We start from the raw sequence: 25,137 nt of genomic DNA, 5'->3' as shown, positions 1-25,137 counted from the left end.
AGTAGATCACCTGCACCTCATCAGCTCTGATTACTTGTGACCATGAACTGAGTTTTTTTGATTAGTGCTCTTGTGCTAATTTGCCACATTTTGAAAATCTGGCCCTTAATCTTACCAAACACAACACCAATAAAAGAAAGCAGAGCGCTAGTTATCTGGCAAATCTTTGTTGTGTTTGTATACTGTATGTTGTTGTGTTTGGATCACCGGATGTGGTGTGCTTGAGTGTAACGGCATATCTCTCTCTCTCTTTCTCTCTCTCTCTTTATCAGTTGGCTGTGTTTCACAGGTGGCTGGCAGCTGGTGGACTCTCTCTCTCTCTCGTCACTATGATGTATTTATCGTAATAACAGCAAAGTCTGTGTCAGAATCAAACGCTGCCAACATCATCGTAATGCCAGCTGCGTTACACGTTACATGACCTCGATGGCCACACGCAGACAGATGCCACTTAAATACCACCCTAAAGATTCTTGGACAGCATTATGAGCATCACAGATTTGGGCCATTCTAGAAGGATTTACAATCTAGAGTAAATGTTTTCTGACTGGAGCATATAAAGAATCCCCATATAGTGTCACTCAAACTAAAGACTGACACGGGTTCAAAGGTCACAGGCTTCTGTTGAGCCTTCCAGAATGAAGCAGACATAAAAATGTGTTGCCCTGCGGAGGGAAGTACGGCAGAATAAATCAAAGGATGGCTCTTTGAGAATCAGATTCTTTATGGTGCAGTTGTTCAAAGCTCTTATGACGTTGTGTTTGTGTATGGAGAGTTGATATACGAGTGATCGTGAACAGAGACTTACAGACTCAGTGCTTGCCAGCAGTTTAATGTTTTTGTGTGAAGAGGAACAGAACTCATAATGGCTCGTGTGATGTTTGTTGAAGAAGAAAATTATTTAACTGATAAAGTTGTCTAGCTCAGCGAGCGCTTTTATCAGAGCAGGTTTTAATTACACACGTTCAGCCAGAAAGACAAAAACACAATTGTTATTCAACACGCAAGTGATACTGATGAATTCTTTAAAAGAGTAAACAAACGGTGAAAATTGAAGAAACAATGCAGTTTGTTATTGTAAGGGTTTGCTAAATGGAATGAAGTTCGCTTTTGTCTTTCTAGTTAAACATAAGAAACAATCCCATGATCAGTCGGACATGTCTAAGACTTAAAGTATTTACTGTAGCTTCTGTTTCTGTGCCGTCTTTATTCTTTTATGAAACAAGAGAGTTATAGTGCAGGTGCTGTGTGTTTTAATAAAGCAGAACTCAATAAAGATAATAGAGAACAGTAAGAGAGCAGTCGTCTTATTTAAAGTACAGTCATGAGATTAAAAGATATCAGCTTGTACCACTGCACCTTAAAGAAACTCTCTCTCTCTCTCTCTCTCTCTCTCTCTCTCTCTCTCTCTCTCTCTCGCTCTCGCTCTCGCTCTCGCTCTCGCTCTCGCTCTCGCTCTCTCGCTCTCGCTCTCGCTCTCGCTCTCGCTCTCTCTCTCGCTCTCTCTCTCGCTCTCGCTCTCGCTCTCTCTCTCTCTCTCTCTCTCTCTCTCTCTCTCTCGCTCTCGCTCTCGCTCTCGCTCTCGCTCTCGCTCTCTCTCTCTCTCTCTCTCTCTCTCTCTCTCTCTCTCGCCTCTCTCTCTCTCTCTCTCTCTCTCTCTCTCTCTCTCTCTCTCTCTCTCTCTCTCTCGCTCTCGCTCTCGCTCTCTCGCTCTCGCTCTCGCTCTCGCTCTCTCGCTCTCGCTCTCGCTCTCGCTCTCGCTCTCGCTCTCGCTCTCGCTCTCTCTCTCTCTCTCTCTCTCTCTCTCTCTCTCCTCGTACCCAGAGCCATTAATGAATTAAGCACACTATGATCACTACCAACCCATTTAAACCACAATGACTCTTTAAATCACTTTCTTTCTCTCCTCTCCTCTTCCTCCTCTCTTTTTCTCTTCGGAAACGCTCTCTCTCTCTCTCTATCTCTCTCTTTCTCTGTCTGTCTGTCTGTCTCTCGGCCGGTAGGTAATTATATCAGTTGATGGTATTTTGACCACCACTGGTTATACCCAGGAGGATTACACTATGTTGGGTTCTGATGACTTCTTTTATATCGGTGGAAGCCCAAACACAGCAGATCTGCCCGGATCTCCAGTCAGCAACAACTTCATGGGCTGCCTGAAAGACGTGAGTGTGTTCTGCTTGTTCTTGAGGTTCTGGATGGAGCTGAAGGTCAAACCACAATTAAACTGCAGACTCATAACCAAATCCTTTTTACTTCATAGTCTTCTGTGATCTTCCTGGGCTCTTAACTCTTTCCCTGCCAGCGTTTAAAAAAAGTTTCCAGCCAGCGGCACCATTTTTTATGATTTTCACAAAAGTTCAATGCCTTCCGGGAAAATGTTCTTCTATAAATATATAAACATACAATATATCAAATCAAATATGGATAGGTTTCTTAAAAAATACACATTATGAACAAAAAGCTGAGATAATTGCATAAAGGACTTTTATTAGCGATCAGATTCACAATGATGATTTAAACATGCACAGAATTTTTACTTTCTTTGGATCAGCGGATGCTTCAGTGTTTTATGGGCTGATGGTTTCCCTGTTTCTTTTGTTTTTCTTTATTTGCACATTTGTTTGTTTAATTATAATGGACATTATTTTATCCTTTTCAACTTGTAAGCTTTATTTTTAATTTGTCATACCTGCCTAGGGACTACAGGTGAAAATGAGCAATTGTTGCCATAACCTGGCCCACGACATATTTTCTTGTTTAACAAGTTTAATGTTTATTTGTGCATTGTCCCTGTTTCAAATAAAAACAATCAATCAATTATAAGTTGGGTAAAAACTCGTCAGGGTTAGGTTTAGGTTAAGGGTTTTCTCTTAACAACTTTCACAAACCATTATTTATGCACATATGTATGCAAATGTGCTACGATTTAGTTTTATCTTTACACAAGATGTAAACATGCAAATTCTGAAGACATTTCTTCTTCAACATGAAACATTTATAAAATGATTTCTGATCTTTTAATTGATACAAAACTTGTGGACAACGCAGTTTTCTGTAACGCATTCCTAATAATAAATGGCATTCGTATCGGCCCCTGTAGGTCGTCTACAAGAACAATGACTTTAAACTCGAGCTTTCCCGTTTGGCGATTGAGAGAGACCCAAAGATCAGCCTGCACGGTGACCTGGTGTTTCGCTGTGAGGATGTGGCGGCGCTCGACCCCGTGACGTTTGAGTCTCCAGAGTCTTTCATCACCCTGCCGCGCTGGGACACCAAGAAAACCAGCTCCATATCCTTTGATTTCAGAACCACAGAGCCCAGCGGACTGCTGCTGTTCAGCCACGGTAAAGCGCAGAGCACCAAGGAGCAGCGCCCGGGACGAGAAATGAAAACGGATTATTTTGCCATGGAGCTGCTGGACGGATTTTTATACCTGCTGATGGACATGGGCTCTGGCAGCATCAAACTTAAAACCAGTAACAAAAAGGTCAATGATGGAGAATGGTGCCATGTAGACTTTCAGAGAGAGGGAAGGAAAGGTGAGGAAAACATACAAACACACAAACACACTGCAAACACACAAACACACTGCAAACACACAGCTGTAAATAATTTTGACAGGTACAGTTTAATATTACACAATACATTAATATAAATCTGTCTAACATATATGACATTATATTTACAAATGATTAAACCAAATAACGTGTTCATGAACATCTCGTCTTATCTTAAAACAAAAGGAAACTTTTTCCTTACAGAAGGTGTGCATTCATTAAAAATGAGCAAATCAAATATTTCAAATCAATATTTAATATTTCTGACCTTAATTATGAAGTAAAAAGCTGTGTAATGGCTAGTGGAATAATGTACAGTCAGCAGGTTGTTATTGTGAAATAAACCCCTGATTATTCATTTGAAAACAACCTGCTGCCTGTACATTATCTCTTACTTAAACCATGGTTACTGTAGGAAACATTTATTTTAAATGACTGATGTATGTCTTCTCTCAAAACAGACCAACATCACAAGATTTGTACACAGCAAAATCACCAGTGTTAAATGTACACAGCTGGTGTTCAGTACTGTATATATATATATGAGTACCAGCAGGTTAATGTGTTTTGCTTCAAATAGGACTAATGCAATTCCTGTTGTCTTGCAATCTCAAATTGTATTACATTTTGTATTACACATACTTTTGGTTCCACCCACTTCTATATAAATATAATTGTATAAATAAACCTCTTTAGTTCAGTTATTTACATTTAATAAACCACAACCAAGATAATGATATTTAATTGACATAAAATCAATCTAGATTAAAGACAAATTGATTGATTGGTTCGGTCGTGTAAAGCAGATTCATGACTTTAAAACTGTTCCCATGTTTCTGCTTTACAGATGTGAGAATCTAATGACACATGATGATGAAAAATCCTTTAACATATTTAAATGTGTTTGTCAGTCTTCAAACACTAAAGTGTTGTATGTGATGACAGAGACATCAATAAAACTCACAGATCTGTCAGGTCTTCATTTGGTGTAAAAGAGAGGAAAACTGAAGTATGAGTGCGTGCGTGCGTGTGTGTGTGTGTTTGTGTGTTTGTGCGTGAGTGAGTGCGTGCGTGCGTGTGTGTTTGTGCGTGTGTGTGTGTGTGTGTGTGTGCGTGCGTGCGTGAGTGAGTGCGTGCGTGTGTTTGTGTGTGTTTGTGCGTGCATGTGTGTGTGAGGGGGGATTGCAGTTTAATAGACAATTAAGAGTAAGTCATAAATCTCACTGATCTCCATAGAGAGGAGAGATGATGCTGAAATATATGCCATCATTCACTCTCCTCCCTCGTTCTCCTCAGGGTCCATCTCAGTAAACAGCCGATCCATTCCCTTCAGCTCTAATGAGGGCAGTGAGATTCTGGATCTGGACGGTGATATGTACCTGGGCGGTTTACCTGAGAGTCAACAGGGTTTGATTCTCCCACCCGAGGTCTGGACGGCGCTGCTCAACTACGGTTACGTCGGCTGCGTCCGCGACCTCTTCATCGACGGGAAGAGTCGCGACGTCCGTCGGCTAGCCGAGATCCAGAGCGCTCCGGGCGTTAGCAGCTTTTGCACCCGTGAGCTGCAGAAAAGGTGTAGCAGCGCCCCCTGTGCTAATGGAGGACAGTGCAAAGAGGGCTGGAACCGCTACATATGTGATTGCACCGGGACCGGATACCTGGGAAACAACTGTGAAATCGGTGAGGAGCTGTGGGGGACCTATGGGTTAATGATCGGGTTAGGTGGGAAACCGTAAATGAAGTCATTTAGAAAACATTCAAATCCACAAAGCCGAACTGTCTGTGTTTGTGGTAACATTTTTCCTTGATTCTTTGAGGTTGTTTGCAGAACGCAGGGCAGATATTTTTAGCACCACAATTAAACCGTTCATGTCACGCTCTTTATGCGAGATGCACCATCAGGATTTTTGAAACACAGGCGTTTTTTTATGACATGGCGCTCCACAGTTGCTGATACGCCGTCGTGTGAGACGTCACGTGTGGTGTCAGGCTCACTGTTGTGTCCTGTTGGCAGCGAAAGAGCCGCTATCATGAGCTGGGCCGGGCACTTGAGCGACGATGCTTACCAGAACCATCTGTGCAGCTCTTAACAACACCAGCTGCTTCAAATCTGCTCTGTCTAACAGTGTGATGATGACACAGAAACACTGACAGACGCCTACATGATGAGATTCAATCATAATGTCATACAGCATTCAACCTCTGCTGAGACTCCAGATGAAAATAATATAGCATTTAATTCTGTTTCTTTAGAAATAATAATAATACAAACATCGGAGTTATTATCGCTGCTGTGAAGGAAAACACTTTTTATCTGCAGGAACAGTTCAGAGGATCCACTATACTCTTTTATTAGAAATACTTCTTTTATCTTTTTAACCGGCGGATGTTTTGCTGTAAAGTAAAGCCCTGTTATTTACTGTGAATGACGTCTTTAAAGAGGTGTTTATGAATACAGAACAGATCTCTGCTGCCATCAAGTGTTGACACACAGTATTACACTAAAACAGTCTGAGCAAAGGATCCCAAAGTACAGTACGTCACACTAAACGTCTTCTCAGGTCCCAAAATATTACCCAACTTGAAATGACCCAAATTACTTTTTACCCGACGTGCATAAATCTTTTTTTTTTTAAGAAAGACCGGTAACACTTTATTTTACGACCCGCAAAGTACCGCGTAATTAAACCGAATTTACAGCGTACCTATTTGTAACAACAGAGTACCTCTACAGTACGTACTTGTAGTTATAAGGGAATAATATTTTAAGTTTGGGGTAATAAGGGGGTAAGAATATATGGAAAATTATTCTCTAAGTATTTCATAACTACAGGGTACATATTGTAATATTACGTGGTATGTATGACTTACGTCTATGGGTAATATGGTCTATGTGTAATATGTTTTTATTTTCATATTTGCTACTTACCTGATGAAGTGTTTTGTATAGCCTACAGTTGATGTCTACAAGCCACGTCGGCAAATAAAATATAACACACAATAAAAATAATAGCAACTTGTACCTCTTTGATCTGTATATGTATACAGGAGTTACCAGGTAACTCTTATATTTGCGGGCTGTAAACTAAAGTGGGGCTTATTCCCCGATTGTTCGGTGTATGTACCAGGTAACTCTTATATTTGCGGGCTGTAAATTGAAGTGGGGCTTATTCCCCGCTTGTTCTGTGTATGTACCAGGTATCTCTCATATTTGCGGGCTGTAAACTAAAGTGGTGCTTTGTTCACCTCTTGTTATAGGGTAAATACCATAAACATACAGAATATTGTTATTTTTATTTTAAAACAACTTATTTCAAAACATCTTTAAAACACTATAATTAAGCCAACACTTAATGTTTATTATCACATAACTTTTATTTAAAATAAAAAGTCATGACAATTTTTCATTGTTTTTGCGGCTTGGCTTCCTCTGTTGGTGTTCTTGTCCACTCGGATGATGAGTTGATGTCGTCTCACAAATGCTGTTCTGCATTACATATAAAAAACATAAATGAAAGCCTTCAGTAAATGTTTCTTCACTGTGCCTTGACAGAAACAGACTTTTCTAAGCCAGTTACGTTAATAACTTTAGGCTAACTTATGTGCTAGCTAACCTGCTACCGTTAGCTAGCAACTTTCTTGAAAAACATTGTTTGAAATGCGTGAGTCATGTATTAACAAAACCAGTCACCTTATCCAGCATGCGGAACCTGCTAACATCACTCGCAGCTGTACTCCACAGTGTGGAACGTTTTTAAAACCTCTTAAAGAAATTTCACCTCAGGATCGCGTTCCAGCAAACCTCCTGCAGACGGCCGCGCGCTCTACACCTGCGCAGTAGCCTACGCATGTAGTCGTCTTTTGCTTTAGCGGGAGCTGATATCTGCTGTTGTTTCATTCTGGTTTGCCATTTCATAAATTATATTTGGCTAAAATACTTGTGTTTACAGTAAATAAATTGCAAAGCACCACTTCAAATATGTCCGCAAATGTAGGAGTTTCCTGGTAAATAGGGAATAAGTTGCTATTTGTATTGTACTTACCTTAAAAAAAAAGATAACCACATTAAATCAGCTGGACTTTTGTTATTAAAAGCAAGTAATATAGGCTACTAAAATAAAAGTGATATGCTGTTATATTTATTTGCCGATGTGGCTCGTAGACATTGACTGTATACAACATTCAGTATGAAAAATTGACAATAAAAAATAAATAAAACATAATTTCCCCATAGACTTGACTAAGTCAAACATACCACGTAATATTACAATAGGTACCCTGTTGTTATAAAATACTTAGAGTATAAATAATTTATAATTCTTCATATTCTTACCCCCTTATTACCCCAAAGTTAAAATATTATTCCCTTATACCTACAGGTTACCTACCCTGTTGTTACAAATAGGTACGCTGTAAATTCGGTTTAATTACGCGGTACTTTGCGGGTCGTAAAATAAAGTGTTACCGAAAGACCTGACCTGAGATAAACCCGAGAAAATTCTGACCTGACCCAGTGGAAATTTCAGTCAGACAGAAAGAAACCCCAGTGGCCTCGCAACCAATTTGGCTCACTGCTTCATTTATTTTCATTTGATATCTGACAACGACACCAAGGTAACCCATAAAATACGCATTTAAAATTGATTGACAATGAAAATTAACCTACCACCAGCCAGAGAAGGGGTTGGAACACACATCAATGCACACACATGAGATAGTTTGGGTCTTCTCGGGTCCGTTCGGCAAAACCACATTTATTTTAAATTACCCGAGACCTGATGCCGCTAATATTATACCCGAGCAGTGTCCGAGGCACACGTAAGATTTTAGACACGAATCCACTGGGGTCTCGGGTCGCATCTTGGGTTTTTGATGTAAGTGGACCTATGAAGACCTCTACATGACACAGACAGACAGATAGACTGATTCATGTGTGTGTGTGTTTACAGAGGCCACAGTCTTAAGCTATGATGGCAGCATGTATCTGAAGGTCATCATGCCCACCTCCATGCACACAGAGGCTGAAGACGTCGCCCTGCGCTTCATGTCTCAGCGGGCATACGGGCTCCTCATGGCCACAACCTCCAAAGAATCAGCCGATACTCTGCGTTTGGAGCTGGACGGAGGACGGGTCAAACTCACTGTTAACCTCGGTAACTCACTCGTCATGACCTCTTCTGTCCTCTGAAGATTTATCTTCCTCCTTTATCTGTCCATCATTTCTTTATCAACTCTTTAGTTTGGTCTTCTCTGGTGTCTGGTGAAATGCTCTCGCCCTGTGTTCTCCTCTCAGTTATTATACAAATGAACAGCTCACCCTATCTACCAGCAGCGGCTCTAACTATAAAGCTTTATTTTAAAGGTGCTTGCAGTGGTCTTATTCCTGTTTTCCCATGTTTCATCCATCAGACAAAGAGACATGTCAACAGATCTTACATCATTTAGATCGAACATGTTTGGATGGTAGAAGTTATTATGTTAAAATAAATCTATGAAGAACCGTTGCATGCTAGAATAATATTCACACAGTTATAGAACTAAAACATAAATGCACCTTTATGGCTACAAACGAAAGTCTTACAAGATGATGTATTCATAAATATTCATTTTTAAATATTGAACTGTTAAGATTTCTCAGGGGTTAAAGGTCACAGCTGTAGATGGGTGCTGCTGTATGAGTTTCAGATACACAGAGCGGCGGTGCATCCTGGGAAAGGACATCAGACAAAGCGTCATCTCCCTGCATCTCTTTCTGTCTCTCATCTCTTCTGGTTCTGATTACAGAACCTTTCATCCCTTCAATGGCGTGTCTGTCTGCGACCCTGTAACAAACAGCTGGAGAGACCGTCTCACTGTACCGCAGACAGATGAGATCACACACAGACAGACAGACAGACAGACAATAACACAGTGCAGTGAGGGAAAGTCTGAGATCTCTGAATTAAATTGCATGCTTTTATTATAAATTATTCCCCATATTTGTACTCAAAAAGTGAAGATTTAGGGTTTGATCCCAGTGATTTTTTTCATCTAGATTTCACTCTTGGAGTCCATTGTCATATTTTATAGGCAATAATATTTGAATGAATTACAGTGAATGTAAGAACCAAGTCCTTTGGCTTTAGACAAATTCAGTCAAGTTGGCAAACCCGTGGTAAAATATCTTCATCAGAAATGCTAATAGATAAAGTGAGTTGAGTTAACTAAATCATTTAATCCATGTGAAGAGGGTTTAATTCTTTACTTAATCCCATTGACAGAAAACAGACACAGAATTTTCTTTAATGAGGATAAAGATTTGAATGATGTTATAATCCTGATAACAGGAGATAGCAGTGGATTATTGTTTGTACTGCAGGATTATAAAGGAGAGACATTACATTCAGCAGTGTTTGTGTGTGAACGCAGTGAGTCGATCCCTGGCTGTTTGTCATCACTGTTCTGTAGCGGTTGACACATTGAGATTCACCTCAACCTCAGACCTGAAGTTACAGACATTGACCAACAGAGGGAGAGAGAGACCAATCAGAATCTAATGACAGACTCCATCTTACAGCTCTGTGATCTGTGTGTGTGTGTGTGTGTGTGTGTGTGTGTGTGTGTGTGCGTGCGTGCGTGTGTGCGTGCGTGTGTGCGTGCGTGTGTGGTTGTGTTGTGTTGTCTGTAAGAGCTCATTTGAGGTTGAGGTGTCCAGCAAGCCCTTCCTGATGTTCAGAGGAGCAGAGCTTCAGACCACAGCACTCACTGTACATGATGATGATGATGATGAAGATGATGTATTTAATATCAGTGTGTTGTGCTGATGTACTGAAGCTGCTGTGGTAATGGGAAGGGTCGCTGACTCAAGGTTGTGTCCCCAGATGGTGATCCACAGATCTGATTGTCTGCAGAATAATCTTTGAAGGATGTAAACTGTTTCTCTTTCTTTCTCTCTCTCTCTGTTCTGTTTGATCTCATCATCTCACTCTCTCTCTCTCATTTCAGACTGTATCAGGATAGACTGTAACCTCAGTAAGTGATATAACACACACAAAGACACGCGCACACAAACACACACACACACACACACACACAAACATGCACACACAAGACAAGTTCTTGCCTTGCAACTAATATCATGTTATTTTGTGTTGTTTTTTGACATTCAAGGTATTAAAAGTGTAACTGAAGGATATATATGTATGTTTGTGTGTGCGAGCGTGTGTGATGTATTACCATAAATGAGAACACATCACATTCTTCAAAAGAAACCTAGATAGATAGATAGATAGATAGATAGATAGATAGATAGATAGATAGATAGATAGATAGATAGATAGATAGATAGATAGATAGATAGATAGATCATCTGTTATGCTATTACACACATTTTTATCATTATTGTTATTATCATTTCTTTGAAAAAGGGCCATGTATAATTTTAACGTGACTGTTTCCATTTTGTGCTTTGTACTGAATTTAGCCAAAGGCTCATTTTTGTCCACGTCCCTTGGCAGGTAGTCATAAACATAAGTACACACAAAAACAAATAACAACACTGGCATAGAAAACATTAATACGTATACATATACTGTCACAGCAAAGAAAATATATCACATTTAAAGTACAACTATGTCAATGTTTACAAAGTTAAGTTTAAATGTAAAAACTCAATAGATTCCCACAGCCCCATGGTAAAGTATTTCAGTGAATAATAACTTTCACTGAGAAAAAAGAGAATCCAAACAACACAACATAAATCAGAGTTTCATTACTGAATGTCCCCCTGTAGTCGATCATTTTATCAGTTTAAACTCATCTTAATAATGTCATATAAAAGCTTTTCATTTCTTCATGCTTTAAAACAGCTTGAATGTAACTCTACACCCTACAGATCTATGAATATGAGAATTAAAGACTAATAAGAATGTCTCATCTAATCTGTGAAATGGTCACACTAAGAACTATCTTTGATGGGTAAAATGTCAGCTTTGGGGCTCAGAAAAGAAAACAATTAAAAAAAGAAAAACAGAACAGAAAACCTAACCTAACTCAGTAAAATCCCCAAACTGTCAGGTTATTTTTGTAAAGCTGATGGAATAAATGTTGTGTAGCAGGCACATGGGGCAGCTTTAAATACGGGAACACCATCCTCCCCACCAATTTTAGCTTAGTTTTATTATTTCATTGATGGTTTGCTTTTTGTGTTTAAATAAGTATTTGTATTTGTATAAGTGGTGGGCGATAACCATTGTAATATAATCAGGTTAAGCTGTTATGATGGAAGCTTATTTAAGCTTATTATTTAGTTTTGTGGTTTAAAAATGAATCGGACCAATCAGGCAAATTAAGCACCAGGAAATTCATGTGTTAAAATGTTCCGTGTTGTGAGTATTCTGGAAACTACTGCATTTGTGTGTTTAGCATTAGTAATGTTAGTAGTTAAAGCTACATGACAGTGTTTTCCAACTCCAGACGTCCTCCTGTAAACTTTCTCAGAATGTGTTTAGACGTCTCTTTATATAAAAAACTGATTCAACTCATTAGCTTAGTGTGTTATTAGGGAGACATTAGTAGGGGTTAATACCAATGGTGTTTTTATGCCCTTTGAAGGGCACTTTGGTAATGGGACGGCTCATAAACAGTATTGCCCCAGATAAAGAGCAAATGAAAGCTGTGTCCCAATTTGAAGGCTGCAACCTCTGAAGGCTGCATTTTAAGACCGATTGTGTCACAGCAGCTCAACTGAAGGTCAGTAAGGATGTCCCAGTTCAAAGGCTGCTTAAAATGAAACCTCAAAATGCATCCTAATTTCTCTGCGCTGCTAGGATAGAACGCAACTGTTCAAACTTTCTGGGAGTTGAATCAGCTGTTTTATATAAAGACACATCAAAAACATTCTGGTTGTGGGTTCACAAGGACTGGAGTTGGGAAACATTGAAAAATTATATCATAAAGTCTTATAAAGACAAAAATAGTTGCTGTTGCCGTTTGTGTCAATAATGTTAATCAAACATCAGAAAGGAAATCATTCAGTGTCCTTTTCAAATCATTTTTCTAAGCACATTTGAGCGTGCCCAGTATGTGAATGGCACGAAGCGACCTCAGATGCTTCTGACTCCAAAGGTGGAAATGGCGGGTGAGATGCAACGAGAGCAAACACCACCCTGATGGTTGAAAAATACATTGTCTATACAGACTAGGACATCTTTGCCTTGAAGGTTGCTTTTGAGGCAGTCTAGAGCAAGATACACTGTCCACAACCGAGGCATTTATTATGTCAGACACTCCTGAGAGTGCACTAACTTTCACCCGGTAAGTGCCGGCACGCCACACCCATCTCAGGACTCGGCCATGAAGCCAGTGCTGAAGCGGTCTCATATGGAGCAGCCCGAGTGGTGTAACAGCCGTCACGGCCGCCATATGCCCCAGGATCGATATCAGGGAGAACAAAGACATGAAAGTACGTGTCCTTTAGGTCTGTGGCTGCAAACCAATCTTGGATGCATTAAAAAATGCTTTTCTGCGACAGCATCTTGAACGCCATTCTGTGAAGTGCACGGCTCAGCAAATGCAAATCCAAGATCGGTCCTAACCCACCACCTTTCTTGTGTAATACGAAGTAAGGGCTGTAAAAACTTTCACTGTAGTGAAGAGGATTCCAGAAAATTTGGAGGGACGCCGGGCAATGCGACGGGCTGGGTAGCTTTAACCAGGCTCTAAGCAGCCATGCGAGTGGGATAAGAGGCACCACAAATGTAACCACAGTGGGGCAGCCAAGCGGAGGTGTTTGCCGAGGTGGCTACATGAAGGAGGGCAATGCATGGTGTAACACTCACCTGACTCAGCAGATAGGCAACTGGAAAGGGTCGTGAGAACAGCTGGAAATACTCCTCGAATGCCCGAGACAATGCTGGAGAGACAAGAGTGAGGAAGAGACAGCTTTTCACTGCTCATAGCGCCCAACATGCTCTGGAGTCCTGGAAAAGGAATGGAAAACTGCTCTTTTTATGAAGTGGTGGGTGCCGACTGAAAAGTCACCATCTCCGAAGAGCAGTCCCAGTCATCTCCAGGTCGCCCGCCTCTTACACTTTCCTCCAGGCTTAGCGGCGGGCTGGACGGGTAGGGCGGCCTGCTTGTGATCGTTTCCTATGTGCTGTTGCGGTGGAGGATGCCGTGGAGGGTGCTTTAATTTTATGGAGAAAATACTCAGCAATTGTGTTTAATGATGTATTTGCACATGTTTTTTCCATACCACATAGACAAATACACAACAATAAAAACTACCACAGGGGGACTTAAAGCTATTTGTGTTTTAGCACTTGTCGTGTCATATCATGATTTCTCATTTCTTCCTTTATTCTTTTGGACTTTTTTAACCAGAGGTCCATCAATAATGACAGTCTGGTTTATCACTGCCAGTATGACATGTGTTTAAATTAGGGCTGTCAAAATTAACACATTCATTTAGTTTTTAGACTAAAAATATCACATTTAAGTGAATTAGTGCTGAAACAATCAAAAAAATTGGCCAATTATTCTTAAACACTTTAGAAAATTCAATAAAATGTCATGCTTGTATTACCCCATTGGCTGATTTTTTTGCTTCTTTTAGGCACAAATTCACTTAAATTTGAAGTTTTTTGGCTAAAAACTACATTTATTTTTTAAGGTCATTTTGCTCATCAGGAACATACATCTTGATTTAAGAAGTTTTCAATAAAAATATTAAAACAAGATAAACATACTAAGTAAGAAAGTCATTTTTTTGCAGTGTGTGTGCTTTATAAATCTTAAACTCTTAAACTCTCTTAAACCTTAGGAGATCAAAATCACCAAATTACCAACACCAAGCACCTCCATACAGTACTATTAGCAGCACATTATTCATTAAACAAAATAACTCAATTGTTGTTATTGTACAAACTTTTTTTTCTCTTATAAAATGAGTTTACATTATGCAAGTAGTATAAATATTCATGACCTGTTTAAAACATGTATTATTTATCGTGTCAGGGATACTTTATTATTATAGATATTGATCTGTTTTACAGTAAGTTTGAAATATCTACAGTACAGTCATGCTTTTATTCAAAGTTAAAATCTATATGAGAGCAAATAATGAAGCTGCTGTAGATCTGAGCTGTGTTATAGCCGCGAGTTATCACGCTGGAGACAGGCGTCACATCATGTAAAGTGTTTGGAGTGTGAATAAGTCACAATGATGTGGCGTGTGATGTCTAAAGAGTCAGGTCTCGCATACCACACAGTTTGTTTTCATGGTTATATCTTCAGTTACTTTGAGCGGGGTGTCATCTGATGTCATGATGATTTACTTGGAGTCCATTACCCAGAATACCCTGTCAGAACTACATACAGAGTGATTCTCTCATTCTCATACAGGTGAACACACAGAGCTACAGTATATACGTCATCACACAACAATAATAATGCAAATCCCAAACAGATCAAACTTAAACCTGAACCTGAGAGACATTCAGATCAGAAATCTCAAAGTGTTTATTAGTCTCCTCCTTGAGGAATTGTACTGCTTGGTTTGGTCAAAGTTGTTATAAATCATATTAAAACCATTAGATGAAAATATTCAGTTGTTTTCTTTAGGTCATACTATCCTCCAAATCTCCTTTTTAAAATTCCTCAGTGAACAAATGTTTTTACACCATAAACACTTCCTAAACCTTCTTCTACAGCAGGGTTCCCCAAATCTTACCCTGGAGGTCCGGAGCACTACAGAGTTTAGTCCAACACTAATCAAACTGACCCACCTGTGATTGTCTAGTGATCATGAAGACCTTAGCCGTTTCTCAATATGCGTTCTTGTCTGTACTTGTGTTCTTGTGGACTTGTGAAACGTCATCAGTCGCGTTCAAAGTACTGTTCCAATTCAAAGTTCGCATCAAGCCCAAGTTCACATAAAATCCCCGGATGTGTTCTTGATTCGCCCATTTTATCGAGGATGCATCAGAGGAGACTTGTGTGGACTTATGACAGCGAAGTTTCCCAGAATGCATTTCGCGTCAGGAGTTCGTTCTTCCGAGTCTGAACTTGCAAGTTCGAACTACGAAGGACACAAGTCCGAGTTCGGCGTACTTGGTTTTGAGAAACGGCTCTTGATTCGCTTGCTCAGGTGTGTTTGATCAGGGTTGGAGTTAAACTATGCAGTGCTCCGGCCCTCTAGGGAAAGATTTTGGGAACCCTGTTCTAAAGTCACAGCAGTTTTACTATTGACCATCTCAATATTCACTTTAATCTCCTTCACTAACAACAATGATAGACAATAACAGTCTGGATCAGACTCAGTGCTGAAAGTTTGGGTTTGGATGGTTGGATAAGCTAAAGAGCTTATAAATTATATTAAAGCAATAAAAAAATGGAAAACATTTTCTATGATGTTTAGATTTCGGGGTTGGGTACAAGTGTGTGTGTGTGTGTGAATATCTTGTGACAGTATGAGTATTGTGTTTAGTGTTGTTGTGTGTTTGACTCATCTGCTCTCACGCAGGTAAAGGTCCAGAGATTCTGACAGCCGGACAGAAACTCAATGATAACGACTGGCATTCAGTCAAAGTGATTCGTCGTGGCAGAAACCTTCATCTGTCTGTGGACAACATCACTGTAGAAGGTAAAACATCAGAGAGCACAACATCAGCTCTTATATGAGCCTCATGCAACCCTGGATCACAAAAAAACTCATTAGTAACACGGCTAGATTTGTAGAAATATTATATGGTCAAAATTATAGATTTGTCTTTTTTAATGCCAAAAATCATTAATAGTGATGCACCGATGTATCGGCCGCCGTAATTTATCGGCCGATTTTTGATGAATTTGAAACCATCGGCATATCGGCAACAGCACGAGAAAGGCCGATACCGATAGGTTATTATTGATTATTGATATTGACTCGTTATAATGAGTTGCATGTCTGTTGCATAATCCAGCATTTTTAACAATAATAATTAATTAAATAAATAATTAAATACTTCCCAAAACAAAATAAGTTATTAGTTTGTCAGACGTGCGAAGAGGGAAAAAATTATAAATTCTGTAGTTAATCATGCGAGATTACTCATTCACGTAATCCATACGATCTAAATGTCTGCGTTCTGGGCTTTCTTCAAAATCTCGGATAAAGACCAAAAAAAAAAAAAAATCGCCATTTGCAACGAGTGTTCTGCAGAAATATCAAGAGGAGGTAATATTGTATACAAGTGTTTAATATCGTTATCGGCCAGAAGTTGCCTGGTTAAATCGGTATCGGCCCAAAAAAATCCTAACGGTGCATCCCTAATCATTAGGATATTAAGTAAAGATCATGTTCCATGAAGGTATTTTGTAAATTTCCTACTATATCAAAACCTTTATTTATTATAAGTAATATTTGTTGCTAAGGACTTAATTTGGAAAACTTTAACTCTTTCCCTGCCAGCGTTTTAAAAAAAAGTTGCCAACCAGAGCCAGCCTTTTTTATGATTTTTGATGATTGAAAAGTTTAAAGCCTCCTTTAAATCTATAAACATACAATATATTAAATGAAAGAACAGACCCTCTGCTTTCAAACAAAAATAAAAACATCATCCTCCCAAATATGCTTAGTTTTTTTTTTTTTCAGAAATACCACATTTTTAATCAAAAAGCTGAGATAATTGCATTTTTTGTGTGACTTTTGTTTAAGATCAAATTCAGAGCGATGATCAAAACATACACAGAGTTTTTACTGTTTTGGGGTCAGTGGATGCTTCAGTGTTTTAAAGTTGAGTAAGAGCGTCACCTAGTGGATAATAGAGAAAATATGGATTGTCGTAAAAACTCATCATTGTTAGGGTTAGGGTTGTAAGCATTTTCTCTTAATTAGAAAATAAGATTACTCATCAATGGTGGGAAAAGAGTAAAAGCCCATTTTCTCAATATTTCGATTTTTTGCATCCTAAGATTCCAGATTTTTAATTGTTGTATCTCAGCCAAATATTGTCCTATCAAACAAAGTATACATCAGTGGAAAGCTTATTCAGTGTAAATTGTACTGGGTATACATTGACCCTTTTTGCTTGTTTTGTGTTCCAGCAAAAATTCACTTCACGTTTCAATGGATATTCAAGAAAAATAAATAATATATGGCACTTTTTTGCATGTGATAATTATCATTATATTAAGACATTTGTCATAACTGTACTGTATGAGTTTTCAGACCTGTAGAGTGTTCGCTTTATTTGTTGCATTTTCTTCATGATGTAGTTTTAAAATGGAGCAAAATGTCTTCCTAAAACTCATGTGAGATTAAAGACGCTCACTTAATGTCTGATGGTAGTTGTGAAACACACTGCTACATGTCTTGGTCATGGTTTGATATTAACGGTTTATATGAATCTGCCTGTTGTCGTTCCATTATATATTTAATGCAGACGTGTTTATTAACTCTCTGTGCCCGCTGCAGGTCAGATGACCGGCGACCACACCCGTCTGGAGTTTCACAACATCGAGACGGGCATCATGACAGAACGCAGGTTCATCTCCGTCGTCCCATCTAACTTCATCGGACACCTGCAGGGCCTGACGGTCAACAGCGTGCCTTTTCTGGACCAGTGCAAAAACGGCGACATATCATACTGCGAGCTGAACGCCCGCTTCGGCATGCGCCACATCATCGCCGACCCTGTGACCTTTCGAAATAAAGGCAGTTACCTGGCACTGGCCACGCTGCAGGCGTACGCGTCCATGCACCTGTTCTTCCAGTTTAAGACCACGTCCGGCGACGGCCTGCTGCTCTTTAACAGCGGAGACGGCAGCGACTTTATCGTGGTGGAGCTGGTGAAAGGGTCAGTCACATCACAATCACAGAAAAATGACAGCTGTTGCGTTCTTCTGTTTAGATTTTAGTGATTGATTGAATTGAGGGGGAGCAATAGGTTAATTGCTTTAATTGGTTTAAGCTTCATTAACTTATAATGGTGACACAGAAAGATCGAATCCGTTGTCGACATACAGCCTGGACAGCAGATGACTCTGGGCTGGATCCGGGCTGAATCCATGCCAACCTGCGGCATCCGTTTGTTTTTAACCATATGGAAACACTGGTAATGATTTTGTGTGTGAAAGGTTTTAATGTGAATAAACACACAAACATTCAGCAGATTGAACAAACCTTCTGAATAGTTGTGTTTCCAGGGGCTGGTTCATCAAGCTGGGCATAAACTGGACGTAAGACTAGTCTGGATGCGCTTTACGTCTGAAGTAGAATTTACACCGGTTGCACCTTGTAGGCGTACTGCACATCTGAAACTGTAGCTGTGTCCCAATTCAAAGGCTGCGACCTTCTAATGTTGTGTTTTAAGACCGATTGCATCACAGCCGCGTGACTTAAGGCCAGTAAGGCCGTCCCAATTCAAAATATGCTTAGAATGAAGCCTCAAAATGCGTCCTTGTTTCTCTCAGCTGTTTAGAATAGAACGAATGAATCCTTCACAGCCGAGGATATCCCAAGATTCAAGACGGCTGCATATAACGGCTGGATATTCTTAAATAAACAATTAAAACCTTTATTAAATAAAAGTGTATTTATTAGAAATCATTTTTCTTTTCTTAACTCTTTCTGTATTATAAGCTATATTTTGTGTTAATATTATTCTGTTTATGTTGCGTATATTTCTAAGTTGATTCATTTGATATACTGTTGAATAGTTTTATCTACATCAACGTTTTATACGTCTGATCCCATATTTATTTAAATAAGTCAGAAACGTCTCCGCTGTGTCCTTATAAAAGTGACTCAGAAATTATGGGTCCATCGAAGGTTAGACCGTCTCATTTCAGTTCTCGTCGCGTACTTCTGAGGCTGCCACCTTTAAAGACTGAGTGTTCACCTTTTGAGGTCACGTGCTTAGAAGGTTGCAGCCCTTGAAATGGGACACAGCTTGTATCTTACATATAGTCAAGGGTAGGCATAAGAATTTTTTATGGTTAAAATAAAAGTAATGCTTACACCTAACTTCTTTACGTCAAGCTGGTGCAACCGACCCCAGGCAACCAGATATCTGTTGTGTGGGTGATGCTGTATTGAAAAGTCTTTAGCTGTTTTATTTCTCCATGCTCATGATTAAAGGGGAGGATTCTTGTTTTTATAGTTTGTATTTTTCAAGAACACCACAAAGTAACATTGACCGCGGTAATTCAGTGAAAACTATAGATTAGAGAATAATCTTCATGGTTTTAAGTCCATTCTGTGTGTATTATGAATGATTGTACAGTTTCTGCATACTGCTGTCATGATGTCATCGGCTAATGAGAGACAGGATTGGTCAGATCTTCTGTCATTTTACTGGTATGACAGTATTAACTTCAGATAGTTTGTGTCTATATGCAGCCCTTCTGATGGTAAAATAAATAAATAAGCACAGTCTGGTTGATATTTTATTTATTAAATGCAAAAGTTTTTTTCTCTTGAAAGGATAAAAGAAACGTTCATAGTTCGATGTAAATATTTAAGGAAGAAATTAATGTAACAGAGGATTTCAATGCTTTCTTCAGGTTTGTCCACTATGTGTTTGATCTGGGGAACGGACCGTCTCTCATGAAGGGAAACTCTGAGAAACCTCTCAATGACAATCAGTGGCATAATGTGGTGGTTTCCCGAGACACCAACAACGTTCACACGCTGAAGATCGACTCTCGCACCGTCACGCAGCACTCCAACGGTGCACGAAACCTGGACCTGAAAGGTACGACACCCAGCTGGAAACCCAAACTATTGACATCTTTCTCACAGTCATATCATTTTCATCATGTGTATATATGTAAAAAAACATACACATTAGATAAAGAACTTGTGTGTCTTATAGAAGAAAAAAACTAAATCAAGACATTGTAAAATGGCAAAACCCCTGTAACTGGAAAAGAGGATCAGGGTCTTCACTTTCTCTATACAATCAATCTCTTCACTTTTATTCTCTGTTTGTATTTTTGTGTCATGTTTATAGATGCATTTATTTCTTGTAGTCTGGATGACAGACAGGTGTCAGTAGATATGGGAGGAGTTAAAGAAAAGAATGAAATGATCATATGAGAAGTATTTTTCTCATGTTTGTGCTTCACGACCAGATAACATCCTGCTGAGATCAGCGGCAGGACATTTTAGTTTATCTTTAAAGAAATAGTTCAACCAAAAATGTTTATTAGCTCATTATTTACTCGCTATAATGCTATCCTATAAAAATCACCAAAATCACTTGTTGCACCAGACTGTAAACATATTATTTTCTTATGTAAAGTTGGTCACTTTAACATGGAGGTCTATGGGTGTTGACTTCCTTTTGGAGCCTCTAGCGGCCAGTCGATGAATTGCAGTTTAAATCTTGGCTTCGTCAGAGAGATCTGAAGGTTGCCCCTCGGTTAATATTGTTTGTGTCTTTTAAAGTGAAACCAAATGTTTGAGGGATAAAACTATTCATATTTTCAACATATATTTAGCGATTGATAGATTGTAAACACATCCAGATCTTAAATGGTGGCACACTGGTTCTCATGAGTCGTGAGACAAACAGAAACCAATAATCATCTTTCTCCTGACCCAAACCGTCTCTATTTCTTTACTCTGCAGTCTTCTTCAGATTCAGTGAAATCTTCCAGCATTATGACAAACTGCTTCTTTCCTGACAGTAGAAAGTACACAGAGAGATTTTGATCACAAGAGCAGTTTATAACTAATAAAACAGCTCAAGAAGAAAGAGAAATCACATCAAAGCAGTTTGATGTATAGGAAACCGGTCTTTAAAGATCTGTTAAACATTGCAGGAAGAAACTGAGAAAAAACAAAATGATGCTGTTGTCTTATTGAAGTCCATCACTATACGGTACTGAAGAAGTTGATTTTATTAAAGTGTATCTGTTATGTCTGGTTACTGGTTGCCATGCTGTAAGAAATGTAAAAGTTGAAAAAACTAAAGCAACCAGCTGTGAAGCATTTTGAGTTACAGTGATAACTCATTTCATCTGTATATCCATAAGAGAGAGAGAGAGAGAGAGAGAAATAAGAGAATGATCAGTCTAAACTCATATACAGGACTTATGTCTGTGAAGAATGGTGAATTATGACAAACAGTATACTGCACTGAGGTGTGGTATTACCGGGTATGGTACTTTATTCTTCATACAGTTCTGTAATAATAATGACAGTAATATCGTGAACAGATCATCTCTATTACAAACCATTTTATTTAACCTTATTATAGAAAACATGTCACTAAAGATTACAAATAATCTGTAACTGCTTTTTTAATTGGGTTCAGAAAAGTTCGATAGAAAATCATTGTTATACAGTGAATAAATAAATAAATACAGCAAAGGTAAACAAACATGTCATTATTTTACCAAGCCATTGTTTTTATTATCAGGTGTTAACTTTATACAACTCATTACATACAGAAAAGAAGCAAAACTAATAACACAGTAAATATAATATCTGATCATGAGTTTCTCCACTCAGTGTCTCTCTGTGTTTTCTCTAAAAATAAAACACGGTTATGATATGATTTTGGGACACTGTGATTGAGTAAAGTGGTCAGGTGAGAGATGAGATGAGATGAGATGAGAGAGGTAATGTGGATATAGAGAAACCTCTGTCCATTTACTTGCCAAGACCAATAATGACCAACTTTCTTATATTTAGATTTATAGTCAAAACTTTAGCAGTGTTGCTTTGGTTACTTCTGTGTGTGAGTCTTGTACCATACACTCATGGAACGATCATTTATGGGATTTACACCCGCAATTAAAGAGGAGATTTCACAAGACTTTTAAGATGTCAAATAAATCTTCCCTTATGAAAATGAACCATGCTTTTACTACTGTACAGTTAAAACAAAAAAACATGGTTACTATAGTAAAACCATGGTAACCAAAAATTAAACATGGTTTTGACAAAAAGCATAGTTAAACCATGGTTAGTGCTGATAGTAATCAATACACCAAAAACCATGGTTACTACACTTTTACCACAATAAAACCATGGTTAATTTTGGTAAGGGTTTGGTTTGTCTCCAGAGTAGCATAATACACCCCAAAGATCATTTATTATAAGATGTTAAAATGTACACTTTATAAGTGTGAGCAAAAAATGTGTAGGTGTGTCCTTTAAAATGCAAATCTGCACTAAATTGCAGTGCCGTGGTTGGATAGTACAGATTAAGGGGTGGTATTATTATAATAGGATCCCCTTCTGACATCACAAGGGGAGCCAAATTTCAATTATCTATTTTTTTCACATGTTTGCAGAGACTGCTTTACCAAAACTAAGTTACTGGGTTGATCTTTTACACATTTTCTAGGTTGATAGAAGTTATAGCACTTTACAAATGTGTGTTTCGATCAGTCAGAAATGATCCCAGATCAGACGATTGCTTACAACTTTGTTTGTGCTGTTTCTACAGGAGAGCTGTACATCGGTGGAGTAGCCAAGGGCATGTACAACAGTCTGCCCAAGCTGATCGCGTCCCGGGACGGATACCAGGGGTGTTTGGCCTCCGTGGATCTGAACGGCCGCTTGCCCGACCTGCTTGCAGATGCCCTCCACAGAGTCGGTCAGGTGGATCGAGGATGTGATGGTCAGTTTTGTAACTGTAAATGAAAGGCTAAAATATAAATGTGTCTGAATAAGATAAAGATGAGACCGTATGTGTTCTCCATTCCTCATCATCCATTCTCTCAAACGATCTACAAATACATAATGTTAATAGTCATCATCAATGTGACAGACAGCCAGTCGAGCATTATATGCCATCAAAGCAAATTTATATAAACAGACATTACTGTTACAGTCTGGGGTAAAATATTTGACATTGTTATAATGTCCATAGCTCTATGTGGTTGTGAAGTTTGGAGTCCACAATGCCTAACAAGATTACTCCAAATGGGACAAACATCCAATCCAATCTGAATTCTGTAGAAATATTTCAAGAGTTCAGAGAAGAACACCTACTGTACTAATGCATGCAGGGCTGAATTAAGCAGATATCCCCTAATAATACACATCCAAAAACACTCCCTTAAATTCTGTACACAGCTCAATTCAAGTCCACCCAACACACTTTAATATGAAGCTCTTAAAACCCAAGAGAAGAGACCTAAAATCAGTCCCAAGTGGCTTCTAGGGTTTCAGCCCTAAAAAGACATTTCAAAAGCCCCGAATCTTTTTACATTTCTAATATAAATAAAAATTCAGGTCAGTGTTTTATAATGTTTTAGACATACAGCTCCTTCAAGATGTTTGAAATACAGTAGGTGTTTTTTAAGGGAATTCTACTTTTACAGAATTAGAATTTTGTATCCCTGGTTATATTTTGGTGGAGTTTTGGTGCCCAATTGCCCATAAGGTTAATCCACCTATGCACAGGTTCATACAGTATGTCATGACTATAACTTCTCTTCACTGGTAAACCCTATTAGGTTTATGATTAAAACACAATTAACTGAATGAATGTCCAATTACTCTATAAAGATGTCATTTCATTTAGCTGCCCAGCAGAAAAGACTGCAGACCAGTTTCTCTCTTAATCTTTACATTTCTCTTTCATTTCTAATAATGTAATGTCACTATTCCTGATGGTAAGACACAATACACAGTTTAAGAGCACATATTTTTGCATCATGAATAAAATAAGATGCTGATTATATGCGATAAAGAGAACGATCTGAAAGAAAGAATAAATCTTCAGGCATTTAGACGTTCAGGATGTTACTGTATGTGCGTCTGATGAATAAATGACACGATCAGTGAAATAAGGTTTTGTTTCGTCTCTGGGCTTGAGGCTTCATTCTGTTTTTTTCATGCTGCATGTGAAGATAATAACTGACCTATGGTTTAATGATCCAAGTTTAATGTGGTTAATCTCACACAGAAACATATAATCCATCAGAGATCTGAATCATACTGATGTTGACAGCTGTTGCTGACTGATTCATGAATGACAAACTGACACAAAGAAAGTAAAAGCAGATGTTTCATCACTTGACCAAGAGACAAACACACACTGAGCAGTCTTTATTATAGTTGTTTATAAAGTATAGTAGTGCTGGAGCTGGATGTGAAGTGTTTGTGTGTGTTTGTGTTTTAGGACCCAGCACGACCTGTACGGAGGAATCATGTCATCATCAGGGGGTGTGTCTGCAGCAGTGGGAGGGCTTTACCTGTGACTGCACTATGACATCATACAGCGGCTCATACTGTAGTGATCGTGAGTACTGCCATCATAACGTTCAGACCTTTACTAAACGTTTAAGAGCTCAACTCTTCTTCTGTTGCTCTTTTAGTTTGATTGAAGACAGTTTAAGCTTGTTTAAGGTTTAGTCAGTATGTTTTAGCAGTCATGGTCTGTTTGAAACCCAAACATCACATCAGTGTGACTGTAAATGAAGTGAAGACGCCCTGCTGTTTATTTTCTGTCTTGTGCTCAGACTTTACTCTCTGCTATCATCTTGTTTTCCAACGAGTGATTTCTGGTAAGGAGTAATTGTTAGGCCTGTCTTGTGGTATGTTGGTTGGTTGAATTAAACAAGTAAACATGCACACGAGCAGACAGGATGATTA

At 38.8% G+C, this 25,137-nt stretch overlaps 1 protein-coding gene across 7 annotated transcripts in view; it reads left to right on the top strand.

The window, feature by feature from the left end:
- The window catches only part of nrxn2b (neurexin 2b), a 339,687-nt gene that overhangs the window by 238,255 nt on the left and 76,295 nt on the right, over positions 1 to 25,137 (top strand). For 6 of the 7 annotated variants that reach the window (XM_065261925.1, XM_065261926.1, XM_065261923.1 and 3 more), the window contains 10 exons: positions 2,004 to 2,165; positions 3,104 to 3,542; positions 4,857 to 5,240; positions 8,510 to 8,713; positions 10,545 to 10,571; positions 16,063 to 16,182; positions 17,995 to 18,376; positions 20,085 to 20,275; positions 22,982 to 23,155; positions 24,665 to 24,784. In XM_065261925.1, coding sequence (XP_065117997.1) covers positions 2,004 to 2,165; positions 3,104 to 3,542; positions 4,857 to 5,240; positions 8,510 to 8,713; positions 10,545 to 10,571; positions 16,063 to 16,182; positions 17,995 to 18,376; positions 20,085 to 20,275; positions 22,982 to 23,155; positions 24,665 to 24,784 — 2,203 coding nt within the window. The remainder of the gene's footprint in view (positions 1 to 2,003; positions 2,166 to 3,103; positions 3,543 to 4,856; positions 5,241 to 8,509; positions 8,714 to 10,544; positions 10,572 to 16,062; positions 16,183 to 17,994; positions 18,377 to 20,084; positions 20,276 to 22,981; positions 23,156 to 24,664; positions 24,785 to 25,137) is intronic. The other variant, XM_065261924.1, reaches the window with a different exon arrangement.

This window comes from Paramisgurnus dabryanus, chromosome 2, assembly GCF_030506205.2.
Source record: "Paramisgurnus dabryanus chromosome 2, PD_genome_1.1, whole genome shotgun sequence".
Lineage (NCBI taxonomy): Eukaryota > Metazoa > Chordata > Actinopteri > Cypriniformes > Cobitidae > Paramisgurnus > Paramisgurnus dabryanus.
Note: the sequence above shows the minus strand (reverse complement) of the source record. Positions and strands in the feature narration are given on the sequence as shown.